Source organism: Microcaecilia unicolor, chromosome 7 (genome assembly GCF_901765095.1).
Source record: "Microcaecilia unicolor chromosome 7, aMicUni1.1, whole genome shotgun sequence".
Classification (NCBI taxonomy): domain Eukaryota; kingdom Metazoa; phylum Chordata; class Amphibia; order Gymnophiona; family Siphonopidae; genus Microcaecilia; species Microcaecilia unicolor.
Genome location: NC_044037.1, coordinates 206,016,644 through 206,035,305, shown reverse-complemented (window position 1 = coordinate 206,035,305; position 18,662 = coordinate 206,016,644). Strand labels below are relative to the sequence as shown.

The 18,662-nt window shown below is 41.5% G+C and overlaps 1 protein-coding gene across 1 annotated transcript in view; it reads right to left on the bottom strand.

Moving 5' to 3' along the window:
* The window catches only part of STAT1 (signal transducer and activator of transcription 1), a 150,537-nt gene that overhangs the window by 95,541 nt on the left and 36,334 nt on the right, over window positions 1-18,662 (bottom strand). Inside the window, 8 exon segments of the mRNA XM_030208870.1 lie at window positions 1,206-1,247; window positions 7,130-7,223; window positions 7,326-7,355; window positions 8,319-8,353; window positions 8,355-8,379; window positions 9,366-9,458; window positions 10,385-10,543; window positions 16,921-17,072. Coding sequence (XP_030064730.1) covers window positions 1,206-1,247; window positions 7,130-7,223; window positions 7,326-7,355; window positions 8,319-8,353; window positions 8,355-8,379; window positions 9,366-9,458; window positions 10,385-10,543; window positions 16,921-17,072 — 630 coding nt within the window.

The following is an 18,662-nucleotide window of genomic DNA, read 5'->3' as shown; positions in this document are numbered from 1 at the left end:
GGCAGGAAAGACATATACAGTTGCCCCTGCTCTGAGGTAGGTGTTAACTGTGTGTATGTGCCAGTAAAAACAGGCAAATGTGCGTCTGTTTCATAAAATAAGTGCCAACCTTGTTTCTGCTCCACAATTCTCCTGCCCTAGGAATGTCTACCCAAATATTGCACAAAAACAGGTGCTGTACTCCTATGCTTCCATGTTTTATGTGTATATACCCTAGGCAATTTTATAAGCCTGAGTGCATAAAGGGATAATTCTCTACAGATCACCTTAAGTTTGGTGCTGGGATGATGCACGCTAAGCTTGAATTCTATATTGGCAATTACGCACAAAACTGCCATTACAGAATAATAGTGTAAGTCCGCAGTTGCGCATCTAACTTTAGGTGTGAGCATTTATGTTAGCTTAATAGCTGGTGTAATGCTCAGGAGTAACTGCTGTCAGTTAGGTGCTTAACTCATAGTATTCTATAACCTGCACACGTAAGAGCTAGTCATGCCCCTGCCCTTGTTCCTCCAAAGTCCACACCCCCATGCAGTTGCATGCTATGATTTTGTATGCTCAATTTCTAGTATACCAACTAAAGACAGCTACCACACAACTGCTCATGAGTGCTAATTAACACCAATTAGCAATTAATTTTACAATTAAGTTACGTGCGTAACTGATAGTATTCTTAAACTTAGATGTGTAACTGTGTGCTAAGCATCAAATTGGTGTGTACAAGTTTATAGAATTAGGGGGAAAATGCTCTTGTATGTGCTCAAGTCCACTATAAATAATACAATATCAGTTTTTTTTCTGGAAATTAAACAATCAGTTAATAGCAAAAGTCTGACACCTTCTCATTATTTAAACTGCTCACGCTGGCCTCAAATGGATGATTCCATGCTTCATCAATGACAATAGATCAATGATTCTCAACCCAATCCTCTGTCAGTCAGGTTTTCAGGATACCCACAATGAATATGCATGAGATAGATTTGAACGATAAATCCACTTAAGCCTGGTCAATCAGATCTTTAAAGCGGAGTAGATTTTAATACAATGCAGGCAGTGAATTGTAAATCTCCCTTATGCATATTGATTGTGGATAACCTGAAAACCAGACTAATTGGCTGTGTCCTGAGGACTGGATTGAGAACCACAGTATTAGATCATCCCAACCACAGCTTATTAGAAAAAGCACTATAAAGATTATAACTTACCTCATTTGTTCTGCTTCCTGCATTTTTCTGCTCCTTTAATTGCTGCCAAAATAAATACATTCACATAGTTTCATTCTTTAAATATTATGCAGTAGAAACTAGGATTAGGTGAAACCAAAAGACAAATTGCATTTCCAAGTATGTGTATACAAGGGCATTTAAGGTAATCTAGATCCTATACTGCTCACAGGATTTGTTTTGAGATTCCGCTGTCACAGACACAAGCCACAGAGGACTTCACTGCTACTGTTCTTAGAAAGTATTTTTCTATCGAGACCATCCTTGGGGGGGGGGGGGGGGGGGGGGGGGGGAGTAAAAACTGGAGCAACATCATTAGCTACTAGTTGCTGGCAAACTGGGCAGATCAAAATATTGTATCTGTATTCTTTAACAGTACACATGTATTTAAAGAATACATGCAAAATATTTACCGAATTAAGCCCAGAAATAGTTTACAGGATAGTATCCCTGCCAAACTATATGAGTGTCCTGACACCACAGTGCAACAATCATTTGGACAACAGGCAAGGAAAGCAATAGTGCTTAATTGTAGCAGGCATTTTCTATAGACAGCAGACTGACAAGGTACACAAATGGTGACATCACCGACAGTGCCAGGATGGAACTGCACTCCCAGAGCTCAGAACTTAGTGTATTTTGTGTAAAGTTCCAAGCATGTGCAGCAGAAGCAGTCTGCTCAGCTAGTTTAAAAGCTATAGAAGGAAAGAAACAACTCATGGGAAGGCGGGAACAACTGTGTGCCTCATCAATCTTGCTGACTATGGAAAACGTCTATTACAGGTGAGCAACATTGCTTCTTTGTTTGACAAGCAGAACTGAGTCAGGCACGCAAGCGGGTACAAAGCGTAGGGCTGCCCAGCCTCACTTGATTTAGACTTACAGCAGCCCACATGAACAATTGAGAGAATTGTTAGCTCATAAGGACAAATTGGCAAGCACCACTTGACCAAAGGCTACAAAATGTTGTAAAACTCCAAATAATAATGTGTGGCAAAAATATGAAGTGAGGACCATATAACTTCTCTGCAGTTGGTAGTTAACATGATAAATCTAGAAGTGCCATTGTCCCTGTGGTAGGTCTTCAAATTAATCAGTCTTCTGACCAAGTGCCCTGAGAATGATAGCTGTCACAATGAGGTCACCATGCTCGATATGAGGCCTCTGAAGCAGAAGTAGCTGGTATTGCTAAGGTGGGAAGAGTACACCACTAGTAAGTTGGGTGTCTATGATCAGAACTGTAAAAGAAGTGTAGCCAAGGATGAAGAGAGGATCAAAGGAAAAACTAGAAGCACTGAATCCCCTGGAATTTGATGTGTTAACGTGTTCGCTTTATTATTAATTAGGTAATCGAGTGAGATATGCTGTGCTGTCCTGCATGATTTGTGAGTATGCCCTGGCTGTGACACTGAGTGCAAAGTGAATTGCAGATAGCTGTAATATGATAGCCTGAGTTCTACACTGTGAAAGAAAAGGTTTTACAACATGATGACCGAGATTGGGACCTGATAAAACAAGCCCAAGCAAGGTTTCCTTAGTAACTAATATACAAGAGAACTCTATAAAGGTAATTACAGATGGTACCTGACTCCACCATATGTTTATGGCAACCTCACCTCTTTGTTGGTGCCACTGTGGGGAAAGCTGATACATTTGGTGGGTTTGGAAAAAAAAATTAAGGTGCTTTGGAGAGCTGTACGATGTGGACAACAACACTGGTTAGGCTGTCAAATCCCTTGGGGTCCCTGAAGTTCCATAAGGTTCCGTCCTTGCATGCTAGTTAACATTTTCTTTATCTCCATTTGATACTATACCCAACAACTAGGGGTAAGTAGGTCTGGGGTGGGGCAGAGTCCTGCGAGCCCTTCAGGAGGAGGGAATAGAATACAGGAGTGGGGGACAAAGAAGCAGAGAGGACCCCCCCCCCCCAAATTCTATTTGTTCGCTGGGCATGATGTCGGACTCTAAGCTGAACTTCTCTTGTCAAATCTCTGCCGTGATTCAGAATCTATTTTTTTTTACACACAGAAAAATTCACTTTCTTAGATCCTAAATGGATAATACAGCTTTGAGAACTCTTATCCATGTACAAATATTGAATAAGTTTGACTATTGCAATTCTTTTTTAAGTTGGTCATCCATCTATCAAATTCATTGATTATAAATTGTTCAGAATATGGCGATGAAGCTCCTATATAATGCTAAAAAAAATATGATCACATTTCCACTCCTGTATGAACAGCTATAAAAGGTGCAGCACAATGCTTTGTAATTTAGACACAGAATCTGATTTCTGAATCCCTGTTTCTCAGTGCTGATACAATAAATACTTTCTTATAATGCTATGGGAACTGGTTATTTAATTCTCTACCAGTGTTGGTGGATGGGAATCTGGAGACTTGAACTGGACTGTTTGGATTGCCCAGGGATACCAGTTACACTTGGCACCAGTAAGAAATTTCTCCTTACTACGGTGCTGCATATGGCTGAGTTTTCTCTGTTGTTCTTTCAATGCCTCTTGATCTCTCACTTTTCTTTTCTTCTGCTAGTTCAAAGCCATATAGCATTATAGAAACTTTGAAGGTGGTTTTATTTAACTGAATAATTTGGTCAAATATTTCAGAATGCACTTTTGCTACTTCCATCTAATAGATTGGAATTTTTTTTCTGTTCTCATCTCAGTGCTTCACTCTCAGGGTTGGTTTTGGGGATACCCTTCTTTCCAGTTGGAAGGATTTTTGAGCCTCCTCTGGGTGATGCCCCTCTTTTCCTGGTTGAGGGGCTCAGACGTCTGTCCTATCAAATCACAGGGGCACTGGGCATCATGTAGATTTGCCGAAGAGTACATCCACCACTAAAGTAGGCTCCCTTTAGAGGGATCATTTCCACAGGGCTTCAGCATGTCCTGCAAGAGAAGTTGGGAACATCTCTATAGAAACAGGTACAAGGAACATGTTGGTGACGTGTAGGGTGAGAAGGAATGGATTCTTCCATCAGTTGCGCAGAGGAAGGTAGATTGTAGGGTGTCAGAAGCCTGGAACTCTGTGCAGAAGTCATGAGCATCATGGCAGTTGGCATGGCTTTGCTGATCTTGTGATAGGCAGTAAGCTGAGAATGCGATGAGGATGAGGAAACTGACTGCAGTGTGGCCACTTTTTGAAGTCTTGTGCTATCTTGTGCAAGTGAAGCTTTGAATGAATTTAGAACTTCCAAATAACTAGAGAAAGGTGGACTTTTTGGACTTACACACAGATGGGAGTTAGTTGCCTGAGGAAGAGATGGAAATGATCCCTTCATAACTTGGGTAGAGTGGTATACCACCACCACCGCAGAGATGATGGTGAAGAAGTTCTATCCTGTTTTGTTATGCTATTGGCATAACATATATCAAAAAACTCATGAATGCACTCTTGCTATACACTCTGTGAGAAATTGCACAATACTGATATATATCATATACTTTATAAACTAGCCTCAATAGCCCAGGGAACCATTAATTAGGACTCCACTGAATTGGCCTGTATCATGGGCTCCTCCTCCTTTCCGAAAAAAACATCCACAAGTAACAAAAAACTCCCTACATAAGGAAGAAAAAGATCTTGTGAATAAAAAACGGATGGAGGGGTGTTTTAATGATCTACTTCAAATATCAATGTGACTATAAGTGCATTATATCACAGAGAGTATTGAATGGAAGTAAAGAAAAAGTATGTATGATCACTTCGCAGTCCTCTTAAGGCTATATACTGAAGCGATATTCAAACAGAGAACCTTCATTCATTCATTCATTGCTTGATTAGAATCTTTTTTTCAATGTTGAAATAAACCACTTATCTTAAAGCCTGGGAATATTGTCACTTCTATCCATCAGAGACAATCCATCCAAAGTAATTGTAACCGGTTCTCACTCTAGTTTAAATCCTTCAGTCCCATATAGTTCCCGGTTGCGAAGTGAATACTCAAACGTGGAGCTGCTAGAGCAGTAAGATCTGCTCAGCCATGATGTCTTCTTAATTTCTCGACAGCAAGGGACCCCACTGTTTCGCGTTCTTCGTCAGGAGAAATATACAAAAACAATTAAATGTATTTCTTTTCTATCCATCGCGAACCTTGGTTCAGAACATGGCGGCTATTAATATAGAACGCCAACATTAGTAGCTCCACCCAGTGGGAGTTCCGTGATTATTTCAAACAACCAATCACTGAACTAGCCTACTATATCCTGTTGTCCAATCACTTCTGTTGAAAGATTTAAAGTGATACAATCCTCATTAAGGAAGGTTAATATGAATTTTGTTATACTGTGTAGTTTGAAATTGCTTTAGAAAAAGTCTTAAATGTCCATGAGGAATTGTCACTCTTTATGATTGTTAACAAGTTAAAATAAAGAATATATATACACACATGTATGGAAAAAAAATTTTTCTCTCTTCGGATGATAATATATTCTGAGAATACACCTTTTAAACATAAAAAAATGCTTCCCATTCCATCGGTCCGTTTAAAACCTTCTGGATAAACAGTTTGCAATAATAAATCCATTTCTGCTCCTTTTGATGTAAAACACGAGAAACATCCCCTCTTCTGTTGTTATTTATTAGTTGCTCAATAATTAGACAACGTAGCTGTTCAAATTTATGATTCCTTTCTATACAATGTTTAGCCAGAGGCATGTATGTTTTGCCCGATTGAATCGCATGCTTGTGTTCCGAAAGTCTGATTTTAAACATGCGTTTAGTCTGACCTATATACCGTAAGCCACATGGGCATGTAATCATATAGACTACTGCTTTTGAAATACATGAAGTCACTCCTTTTAAATATACCCAATTTTGTTTAATTCTATCCCAAAATTTGTTTGTTTCCTCCATACTGAACACATAATGCATTCTCCGCATTTCTTATGACCACGTGTGTCATTATCATTCTGCCAACCTTTGTTCTAACATCAGGATGACATAGAACCTCTGCTAAATTTGCACGTCTGGAATATGATATCATACATTTTTGTTTAGCAACATTTGATGGGTGGATAGTATTTTCCAGTTCTTATATATAATATTAGCCACCCTGGGTGCCATAGATGTATACTGCATGATGCAACCGCTTTTGATCTTTTGCAGTTTGATGTTCCTGAGATTTGGGTTCTAATAAATATTCTCGATGATTGTACAAAGCCCTTTTATAAGCTTGTTTCACAATTTTACTAGGATACCCTCTTTCCATGAGTTTATCTTTCAATCGGACAGCTGAATCTTTGTATTTCCGTGAATTATCACAGATACGTCTATAACGTAAAAATTGTGCAAATGGGAGATTATTCCTAATATGAATTGGATGCATACTGTCATAAGATAGTAATGAATTACGGTCGGTTGGTTTAGTAAAGACATCAGTTTTCAAACTTATCTCTATTTATATTGATCTTTACATCTAGAAAGCTAATTTCATTTTTATGAACCGTGTGTTCCATTTTTGTATTACTCTAGACAATTGAAGATATTTCCATTGGCATAACATACAATTTTGTAGGACATGACTGAGACCTCTACTGCCAAAGCAGAACAGATCTTTGAAGTAGAAACTTCCCACATAAAGCAGCTTCAACCAAAGAGACATTTGAAAAAGTGATGAAAAGTTATCTGCAGTGCCCAAAGAGATTAACAGTGATCAAGATAAACTAGAAGGAAAACGTTTTGTTGGGGCAGAGCAGAAGAAAACTGAGGAGCTGAGACCACCCTTGCTTACAGGAAGGGCTACACATGCTCAGAACTTCACATAGTTCTGAGCTCTGGGAAGCAATTTTGCCCCAGCACTGTCGGATAAAATTATCCATTTGTGTCCCTGACTCATTCTGCTTGTCGATAGAAAAAGTGATTTACTTCTAAATAAAACCACATCCTCACCAAGTGTCTGAATTCTGCAGCTAAACATCCATTGGTGGATTCCTCCATATTCATCACCTTTGTGTGCGTCCCCAAAATATTAAATTTTCGGAACCTGAACACAAAAAAGGGAAAGAAATATTAATCTCAAAAACTAAAGACCCCCAAAAATGGTGAACTTTGAGAAAAAAAATCCCAACAAACAGGTCATGCTTACCCTTTAACTGTGTTCTTTTCATTCACATCTCTGCAAAGGACAAATTGTGAATTAAAGCAGGAAAACAAAAGGCTTAAGAAAAATTAAACGGTTTCCACTGCATGCTTAGTTCTTTCCCCAGAAACCTCTGGGCCTGCTTTCCTGAGACACAGGACCTTATTATGTCTATTTGGATTTCAGCAGCGACATTAACCTGGCAGCTGAGAAATCAAGTTACTTAGGATCTGCAGCTCTGCTGTTGCACATTAAAGCCTCTTTGGATCAGTAAAGAATAAATGGAACCTCCACATCCTTTTCAAGTTTATAAGGAGGCTAATACCCGCGAAACAACAGGGCAGCCAATCTGCAAACTCCAATATGGAAACAAACACAGCAGATCAATAATAGACACAGCAAATATTTATTGGTGAAACACAAACCAAAATAGCGCTTGACTTGCATCTTGGTTGTAATCCTTAGTGAACCAGTTAATGGTAAATTACATAATATATGAACTTTATATTATACTGTACTGTATTGCATTGTACATCTTTATGTTATAAAATGGGGAAATACATTAGGTGAAAAAGTTAAGTATCCTGAGAACAATGACACTCAGTCTGTCAGGTATCTGCTGTATGGGACTGAGGCTCTGCTAGTCTGCAAGCTTCACATGGTCCTGGGGCTTTCCAGCCTATGGCCTCTTACTGACCCACACCATTTCACGTCTGTTGAAATCTTCTGCACATGCTCAACTGAAGGAGCTTTCCCAGATACTGGGTAACAAAAGACGACAGCACTAAATACAACCCCTAACATTGGGACAGACACATTTTCTCCATTACTAACATTACCCCACGTTGTGGCTTTGCCAGACTCCTGTCAGTTAAAAGAGGCAAGATGTCTGTGTTAGGAAATCAGACAGATGTCCTATCGCCAGATGTTTTCTACTTTCTAGCATGTTCTCTAGTGGATATTTAAAACAAAAAAAGGAAATAAAAACCCACTACCTACTTGTCAAACAAAGCTTTCACTTTCAACTGATAATTTCAACTCTTGCAGTTTCACCAACAACCTAGAAAGAAAAGCAAGTGCAGATGGCTGATTTAACATTATTGTTGCTGTGAAACACAAATTAAAAAAAAAAAAACTTCTCTGATTTGTCTTTTGAAAATGTGAAATGTTGAGTGAAATCTGCCATTTGCTATAGTGTTGTCACAGATAAAAGTCTGGTAAACCCTTGTAAAATACCTGATCTTCAACCAACTAACCAAAAGATTGTCTGGAACACAGTACTGTTAGGACAGCAGGCCTGTATTATATACTTTTCAAAGAGAAAAAAATCCATTTACAATATGTCGTCATATTCATTTGGGTTCTACCTGCCTGACCACTGCTTTACACTGCCTGAACCCCTCAGGGAGCGAAGTCTGAGCAATAGCACAGTCTGGAATGGAGGCTAAATACTGATAACCAATGAGGTAGATTATTTAAATTAGAGATAAACCAGGAATCAGAGCTTCAGAAACGCAGTCAACAACAGCAACTAATGTAGAAAGGAATGGGACCTGCTGAAGAGAAATCATCTTCCCCTCCTGTCCGAAAAACACCATCTACCTGCCCCTGACCAAAGAGCTGCAGCCTCAATTACTCCCAGGTTACCCTCCTTATCATTGCCTGCTTTCCTTCCCAACAAGCCACTGCCACCAATAGCAACAGGAATCCACGGAGCTGTAGAAGGTTTTGTCCAATACTCTTGTCCTACTGGGCATCGCCACCAGATATGCTGAACCCAGGTTTAACCATCCATGGTAGTAGTTCCTTTTTCTAGGACGAGATGTTCCAAGAGAAAAACATCCTAAGTGACAAATCTTGGAAGACACAAGTCAGAAAGAGAGGGCTTGCCATAATCCCCACAACTCAAGACTTATTTTCTCCCTTGTTTGTTTCATCTTCTGTACTTACTGTTCACATTCACTTTTTCCAAAGGAAATCAGCAAACCAGACTACAGTGTCCAAAGACGCTGTAGTGGTCATGTGGCAGGGAGGGAATTTTGGTACCTCAGTTTCACTGTGAACTGCACTCCAGTCTTCAGAACCAACGGCCTCTGAGGATGAGTTGGCATGCACGGCTGCCTTTCAACCACAAAAGAACTGCATGAGGGGGGAAGGGAGGAAAGGAGGGAGGAGGGCGGGGGGGGGGGGGGGAGAAAGGGGAGGGGGAAAAAAACAAAAAATGGATGTTGACATAGCATGTTTGTTGAGGATTTTGAAAATGTTCAAGAGACTAAGTCTCTCTGTGATTGTTATTTAGACTGTACAATAAAAATCTTTAAATTAAAAAAAAAAAGAACTGCATGAAAAATTGACTTTTGATTAATATAAACAGTCAACTAATGTACAAAATTTTGCCTAATTTTCTTTCAGTGATTTTCTACCACTCGTCTGTGCTTCCAGCGCAGTTGAACAAGCTTCTGCTTGGCTATAGTATGAACCATTCACAACCAACCATTCTCATTGTTATAATCATTCCTTTTCCAATCCCTCTGGAACCCAATACGTGTGCAGCCTGAGTCTGGCCAGTAGATGTCACCACTGAGCAACAGCTCAGGACTTTCTTGCCCACTGGGACTGTGCATATTACCTCTGCAACATCCCATCCCTATTAAAGGGCACTTTGGTTGTGTATATCTGTCAAATATTTTAGGTGAACTCTCTACAACCCCCCCCCCCCCCCCGCCATTCATAAATATGCATAAAGAGGCTAATTCTATATAAGGGACACCTATCTGGAGCCTATTCTATGAAGGAAAGTAGGCACCTACGTAATTTGTACACTGCTCAGAAATTTCTCTAATGGATGGTATAATAAGTATTAAATAGTCTTGAAACTTAAAGCTTAACACGCCTTGGTGAATAAGGTTACATGAGAATGATCACAAAGGAAAAACTCATCCAGAAAGGAGCAAATCTCACAAAATTCTGACACACTGAACACAGCAGGAAAACATCAAAAAGCATATTATAATCTCTGGTTAATAATAAATAGTCCATAGGCCTCTAGAATCCCAAAGGACTACCTTTGTATCAGCTGTCGGAAGAGGCTGTTGGTTCGGTCCTGCAAGTTCTGCTTATTTTGTGTGACCGGATCTTGGTCATAGGTGAATTTCTGTTCCAGTTCTTCCAGTTTTTTCAGCTGCTGACGAACTTGCTGTAAACTCTCAGCAACAATGGTGAACCTGCCATGACAAATTACAGATCTCGTGTGAGATTTCAAGAAAATTAAAAAAAAAAAAACACGGAGAATGTATGGGACAAACACAAGATTTTTTAAAAACCTTTATTTATGCAAACAGCAAACTGGTCAATGGCCGAGACAAAAGAACTGAACAACAAAACACACTGAAGTACACAAATTAAAAAAAATACATGAGCAGTAAGTGACCAATAGAAGTCCCAAGCTTTCTGGTTGTGTCTGATCCAGAGGCACACATAAACAGTTAGCCAGTCACTGTAAGATTTTTAAGTAAAACACCCAAGACCTCCAACCATACAAACCCCAGACATAACCATATACGCACCTACCCACCCACCTGGAAAAAAAATTATGTTTCCCTGTCCCTTTTCCTTCAAGACATGAGCTACAGTTCCCACAACATATACAGTCTAACCCAATAAGAGGCCAGACAGTCCAGAAGAAGCAATAGACAAAACCAAATCATCCTTGGACAAAAGGTTCAGAAAGTAAGTCCAAAGTCTTTTTTGGGACGGGGTGGTGATATCCTCCATGCCAGGTCAAATGCCCAAGACGGAGCCAGCTAAGGAAAGGTAGTGGTTCTTTTTTGATCCAATACTGTAAAAGAAGCTTACGTACAGTAAAGACCCCACAAATAATTATCCATTTTTTCCTTGTGGCTACCAATTCCTGCCCCTCCCAATTGCCCAATAAAAAATAAATCATATGTCCACTCAATTCCCCTCCCACCACCTAGCCCGAGAAACTAAACCCACCGCCATAACTCATGAAAACAAGAACAATCCAAAAAAGTATGTACCCAGTTATATGTACCCATCTTGAACTGCCAACCAGATTCATCAGTCCAAAGCTACATTTGGTATTCACGTTCCCTAATAAGATATACTATATGTAAGATCTTAAATAAGGTTTCTTGTGGAGAAGCACCAGCCAGAAGTTTATACCCAGTGACCCACAATTTAGATAGTTCTAGCCCAGCAAGGGAGACTGCCAGTTCAAACAACAAAACCTTAGCCAGCGAGTCCAAAACTGTGTCTGGTCTTCCCGTATTGCCCATCCTTATACCAAATGTTTAATTTATTAAAATGATGAGGCAATGATTCAAAATCCTCGTTCACCTTTTCCATCCATAAGGCTTCAACACCCCCCTGCTTAAGCGCTAAAGTCTGATAATAATGATGAATTTGTAGATAACAAAAAAAATGCTACTTAGGGACATTCCACTTCCGCCACACCTACTGAAAAGAGGGGAAAACTGCAGAGTCCAGTTTTATAAGATCTCCCAATCGTTTACACATCCTCTATACCCAGTGGTGACAAACACCCTTAGAAAGTCCAGGTTAAAAATCTGGGCTCCCAACCAAGGCCAAAAATGGAGAGATGTTGCTGACTGCTTCCAAAATTTCTGCCACCAAGACCATGCTTTCCTTAGAGGCACAACAAAGAAGCAAGGCTCCTGCTCCAGCCTCTGCTCCGGCCATTGTGAAGCAAGGACAGAGGATTTATTCATTTATTTATTTGAATTTAATATACCGCTCACACTAACTAGCAGATATCCAGGCAAAACCACCGACATGTCATCTGGGAAAAACTTATGTGTCCGGCTATAAAGCTCATGAACCCAACGCATCAGTGCAGCCACGTTGTAGAGCCAGAGGTCTGGGGACCCCAAACCGCCCTGCTCCTGAGTTAGAGAAAGCTTACGAAGACTAATAAGGGCTGAACGACCCCTCCAGAGAAACTGCCGGAAAATACTCCAGAGCCAGCGCTCATCCTTAGATGTAATCCAAAAGGGAAGCATCTGGAGGGGGCACAAGAGCTTTTAACATTTAGCTTAACATTTCCTCCTTGTTAAGAAATGCTCAAGGTAGCAATATGTTTCTTTCTCTAATATTGAAGCTGCATGGTAAGGGCCAGGATCCGAGCATCTCTCCGCTTGCGAACATGGCTAACATACCCTATGATTTTACCCCTCAACACAGCTGGTAATGGCACCAGGGGGCTCCCTCGTAAGAGGGGGCATATTTGTGTCTATGAATTCCTGCCAACACTTTTTCCAAATACACCTGGAAATCACGATCCTGTCACAGGATCGGGTTCAGGCACCCCATCCCTCACCCCCAGACAAAACTGAAGCTGCAACTGAAGAGCAGAATGGTCAGATATAACTGGCGGTAGTATATCAACTGATGAAATAGAGGAAAACACAGCTTCTGATACCCAAAAATATTCCAATCTACTATAGGCATTATGAACCTTAGAATCAAATGTATAATCAGAATCCAGGGGGTGCAATGTATGCCAGGCATCTAATAGTTGTAATCGGGACATAAGAAAGTTGACTCCCTTGTTAGCAAAATGAGCGGCCGCCGGCACTCTAGGACCGACAGTCAAATTGTAGCTGAGCGACTACATTAAAATCCCCCTCCCCAAGCACCACAGTGTAACCGTCAAATTCACCTATGAGCGCCAAAAGCTAGAAGAAAGCATGGTCGTATACATTTGGTGCATAAATATTCTCCAAAATTAATTTGTCACCTTTTATTTCACACACAAAAATAATATATCTCCCATTCTTATCTATAAGCAATTTATGCACTAAAACATCCCAGCTTTCTGCCATCAAAACAGGAAGCTCAAACTCTCCCACCCATGCCCTCCTCAACTTTCATGTTCAAAATCTGAGAGATGCATTTCTTGCAAAAATGCCACTTCTGTCTGGTGCTTCTTAAAATAATTTAGGATCCTAGTTTTGCTTGACTGGCAAATGGATTCCATAAACATTCAAGGAAATAAACCGCAAAGTGCTCATATAACTAAAAGATCCACAGACAGCAGACAGAGAAAATAGTAAAACATTTAACAGGATGAGAGCTGCAGCCTATGCACTCCCCCCCCCCCCCCCGAGACCCTCAACATCAAACAGACATACTATTGCCTCAACAGTCTTCCTCCAGAACCCAAGGAACCACAAATACCAATCAAGGAGGACTGCATTCCCAAAGAGAACCCATCAAACCAACCCCCCCAGAAAAAACAACAAAGCAGCACGCACGTCCACACAAACACCCTCCCCAACCCCTGCTCACACACCATCCCCAACACTATTCCCAATCCAAAACTCCCCATCACCTCCAGCCAAGAAGCCAGAGCCCCATGAAAGAAACACCTCCACCTCAAACTAATACAGTGGCAATACAGATATCAAAGTGCCAAAGACCCTAAAAATGCTTGGGTTTTTTTTGTCTTTTAATTAGGCAACAAAGCGGGGCCACATAAATCACAGAACAAGAGTCATATAAACATCACCCAGCTCAGGGCAGTTGAAAAGCCAAAATGAGAGCAGCCAGAGAGGCCAAGTGGACCACTGAATCCAGGAACAGAAAAAGACACGGACCTTCACCAGACACAGCTGCTGACGAGGAACAGCAGGGAGAGGCAGCTGCAGATCCCAAAGTGGCAGAACTACAATCGGGGCCGACGTAAAAGTCAGCACAGAGCCTGTATAAAAGCTTTGAGCTCCTCCAGAGTATTACAGAGCATGACAGAGTTGCCAGGTTAAGAGTGTAAACCACTTTGATGGTTTCCGGAAGGCGGGACAGCAAATTTAAAATAAACTTGAAACTTGTAATCTGCACTTTGGCAGGAAACTGCACCACAAAGTGTACTCCATGATTTCTGAGATCAGTACAATATGATGCCAAAGCACGTCGATTGGCTGCCACTTGGTTCAAGTAATCATTGAAAAGGAGCAGCTTACTGCCTTCATATTCTAGAGATGTGGCCTTCCGATAAAGAACCATCAATTGTTCCTTGTCCGCAAAGTTCAGCACCTAAGCCACAACTGGCCTGGGGCATTGGTTCTCTGCAAGTGGCGGCCCCACACAATGAGCCTGCTTGATTTTCAGGCCACCATCCAGGACCGCCATACCCAAAGTTTGAGGAAACCAGGTGTCCACCAATGTCCAAAGAGGCTTAGAGGATATCGTTTCAGGGAAGCCCACAATGCGTAGGTTATTCCTACAACCCCTATTTTCTTGATCCTCCAGCCAGTCCACCAGATCTTGCAGCGGTCCTTCAGTTCCCGGACTTTCACTTCCAGCATCGTAGTACTATCCTCCTGGTGCAACACCTGCTCCTCGACCTGAGTCAGTCTGGCTGCATGTCCTTCGAAGCCCTCCTTGATTTCATCAACTGTAGTCTGGAGCTTGGTTTTTCATTCAGAATAGCAGACAACTTCTGAGTAAGCTCCCATGCTGCTTCTTCCTGAAGGGTAACAATCTGGTGATGGAGATGTGGCCTCTGATACCATCTTGAAAGACTCATGCTACTGCCGTACCGGCCGCAATGTATGAACCAGCATACCGAGAGTACAGCCACGCAGGTCTAGTCTCTCACCCTAGCTGGTTCCCAATACGTCAGGATGTACGGCCCACCAAAAAAAAGCTAGTCCCAACAAGCTGGTCTTTAGCATTTTAGTACAAGAAATGGAGAATTGGGAGCGGAGCCAGAGGTTGGAGCCACCGCTCAGGGAACCATCATTACATGACACCAACATAAGATTCCTATACGGAAAGAGAATGAAAGCAAAACAAACCTAGTGGTGCTTAGCTGGCAACTCCAGTAATTGGGAAATAAGGCCATACGTCTACATTATCTGTGCCCCGATTATGGCTAGACAGATCTGGATGGGCTGGAGTGGGGCTTCAATGGTGGCAACTCCAGTAGTAAGGGAACAAGGCCAGGGCTGGGCAGACAGTCTGTGCATCGAAAATGGCAAGGACAGATCAAGATCAAGTTTGCATAGGTTATATTGTATCATACCACGAGTTTATCTTGTTAGGCAGACTGGATTACAGTGTAGGTCTTTATCTGCTGTCATTTACTATTATACTATATAATACATTGCAAGTGACAACACTAAAAAATACAGAAGATATTTCTCTGTTATTTAAGCTCAGATCTCCAGCTCCTGGATATTCTCTGGCACATCTCAAAGCTTTATGGAGTCACAGTAATGTAGACTCAACCAATACCAAATCAACAGCTGCCGGGAGATTTCCATGTATATTTAATCCTATAAGTTCCATGTTATGGGTAACATTGCAAAGTAAAGGTTTTCAAATGTAGTCTGAGCACAGGTTGATAGTTCCCTACTACTTCACAAAAAAATAAGTCTAAATGGAAATCTCAAGAAGGAAGGTCTCAAAAATAATTAGGTTATGTGGGCCTACTGCATTCCACAACTAAGCAGAATTTTATGGCCCTATCGCTAACATGTTCTACACCAGTGGTACCCAACTGGTTGTCCACATTATGCCTTCTAAAGCCCAATTCAGCCTGTGAAGCTTCTGAAGCAGGTCCTGGGCCCTACTGTGGTGGTAGTGACGACAGCAGCTGGGTCTGCAAACATACAACCAGGACGGAGGCAGCACATGCTCACAGGCTTTGCTCCCTCAACAGTTTCTGCCTGCGAGTACACACTAGATCACTTACTGCAGTCAACAGCCCCAGAAGCTTCCAGATAGAAATGACTTGGCGTGGGGATAGGTCATGGCTGACACTCCACTTCATCTGTGGTCCCCAGTTATTTTCAACCTCATCTTTCCAAAGTAATCCACTGTTAAAAATAATTGAGGACCACAGATCTACATTTTAGGAGCATATCCTATCCATGAACATGGTGTAGACCAAAAGACTGCAATGAAGTACTCCTTTGATACATCTCAGCCAGTGATGTCTGAGGAGGTGAGGGTCTGGGTGAAGGAAATCCCCCATGCAGCCACTGAGATACAATTAATACCGCCCAACTAGGTCATCGCTAGCACAAACTTGACTTCAAAAAGCAGTGGTTCCCAAAATGTGGGTCAGGACCCCAAACAGGGTCACATCAGTAGTAGATTGGGGGGGGGGGGGGTGTCACAGAAACAGGACTGCTCCCACTCCCTCTGGACCTCCACTTATCAATGCCCAGTGGTAGCACTCAGTATGGGGCCTGCCTCCTCTTCCTGTGTGGACTTCCTGTTAGACTGGAAATCCATGCAAAGTACTGAGGTCTGCAAGCCCCCACTGACACACATGGCCCTGTGATGACTGCTGCTTGCATGCTTTGTACAAATGGAGGGCAGGGGGGAGGAAGGAAGTGTATTAGGAAAGAGAGGGGAGTGGAGTGAAATCTGCTATTTTGTTTACATCATCATTATCTGGGGTCATGTGAAATTTTAAATGTTAAAATAAGGTCATATTGGATATAAAACACCCTTCCACATTGAAGCAGTTTAGCTCCTTTTTTCAGCATGGCTAGGACTTCCTAGCTGATGAAAACCTTTAACAAGAACTTGGGGCAAGCAGCATTCTTACCAGTTCTGAAGCTGATCAAGGCAAGCGTTGGGTGGGCCTCCGATGCAAGCAATCTGTTGTCTGCGTTTCCAATCCACCAGTTCCTCATTAATTAAAACATTCTGAGTCAGTTCTATTTTGCCCAACAACACTGCTATTTTGTGCACCACTTCCTGTGGATAACATCAAACCATTACTGTTATACATCCCAATTGCCACTTTTTTACTTTTTTTTTTTTTTAACAGACCGCATCAATCCAACCCAACCTACCAGAAAATGTTAGAGGAAAAAAAGCTTTAGCATCAGGGCACATCCACAACAGTCTACAAAGATATGCAATGACATGTGCATACATCAAAGCCCAGTCCTGCCAGTAGGTTTTACTTACACATACACACACAAAAAAAAAATCTTCCACAAAGAAGTGAGAACAAGTGCACGAGTCATCCAAAAGCAGCATTACTTCTTACAAAAAAAAAAAAAATTGTCTTCTTGCTACTTTGAATACATAGAGAATCTTTTTTGATCTTTCAACAAGAGTGGAGGAGTGGCCTAGTGGTTAGAGTGGTGGACTTTGGTCCTGGGGAACTGGGTTCTATTCCCACTGCAGGCACAGGCAGCTTTGTGACTCTGGGCAAGTCACTTAACCCTCCATTGCCCCAGGTACAAATAAGTACCTAAGCCGCATTGAGCCTGCCATGAGTGGGAAAGCGCAGGGTACAAATAAATAAATAAAAACTACTTAGGTCTAATTTATACATCCATCCTCACCCCAGACATGCAGCAAGAGACTATGTCCCACTTTCCAAATACTTCTGTTCCCACTTTACTTTTCACTGTCACCCTTCTTCCCTTTCAGATCATCAACACACCCATGTAGCTTTACTCAGGAAGTTCATCTTAAAGTTCCAGCTACTGAACATAAATATCCAGATCTTTCCAGCTTTCTGAGTTCCCTCACGTGTTCAGCACAGGTTGCAAAGGTGAAGTTTCCTCCTATTCCTGGTCTGCTCCAGTGGCTTCCACTCTCGTCCCACCTTCTGCCAATGGAACCAGGCTTCTACTTGTGTAGCTTCTGGGTTGCGTTTGACGATTCCTTCCTTGATCACGAGCTGCCATAGCCCAGACTCTGCAGGGATTCTCTTATGCACACCTGCAACAGTCACTAAGGACTACTGTCAGTAAATGATGCTCAAATTTGGGCACTGAAAAAAAACAAATGAGCGTCGATTGCTATTCTATAAATGTCGCTCTGAGTTGGGCACCATTTATAAAATAGCACTTAGCGCCAGGATCTACACCCAATTTTGGACATGAGGATTTACACTAACTGAACTCTGGTATACCCCACGCCTAAATTAGGCCTGGATCTCCCAGATTCTATAGCAGTTTGCCCCTGACCCACTCATACCCTCCCATGGCCATGCCCCCTTTTCCATTGTGCACTAAGCAATTTATGCGTGCATAAGTACATAAAAGCATTAGTACATAAGTATTGCCATACTGGGACAGACAGAAGGTCCATCAAGCCCAGCATCCTGTTTCCAACAATGGCCAATCCAAGTCACAAGTACCTGGCAAATATCCCAAAATAGTACAACACATTTTATGCTGCTTATCCTAGAAATACTGTCAAACAATTAAAGACCGTCACTCCGTCCAGTTGTACAAAATAACAAAAAATATACACAGAGTGTATAGATGCAAATATAATAATCCTAGGGGCTAACAACTAAGGTGAGGTAGAGTCTCATATATATTT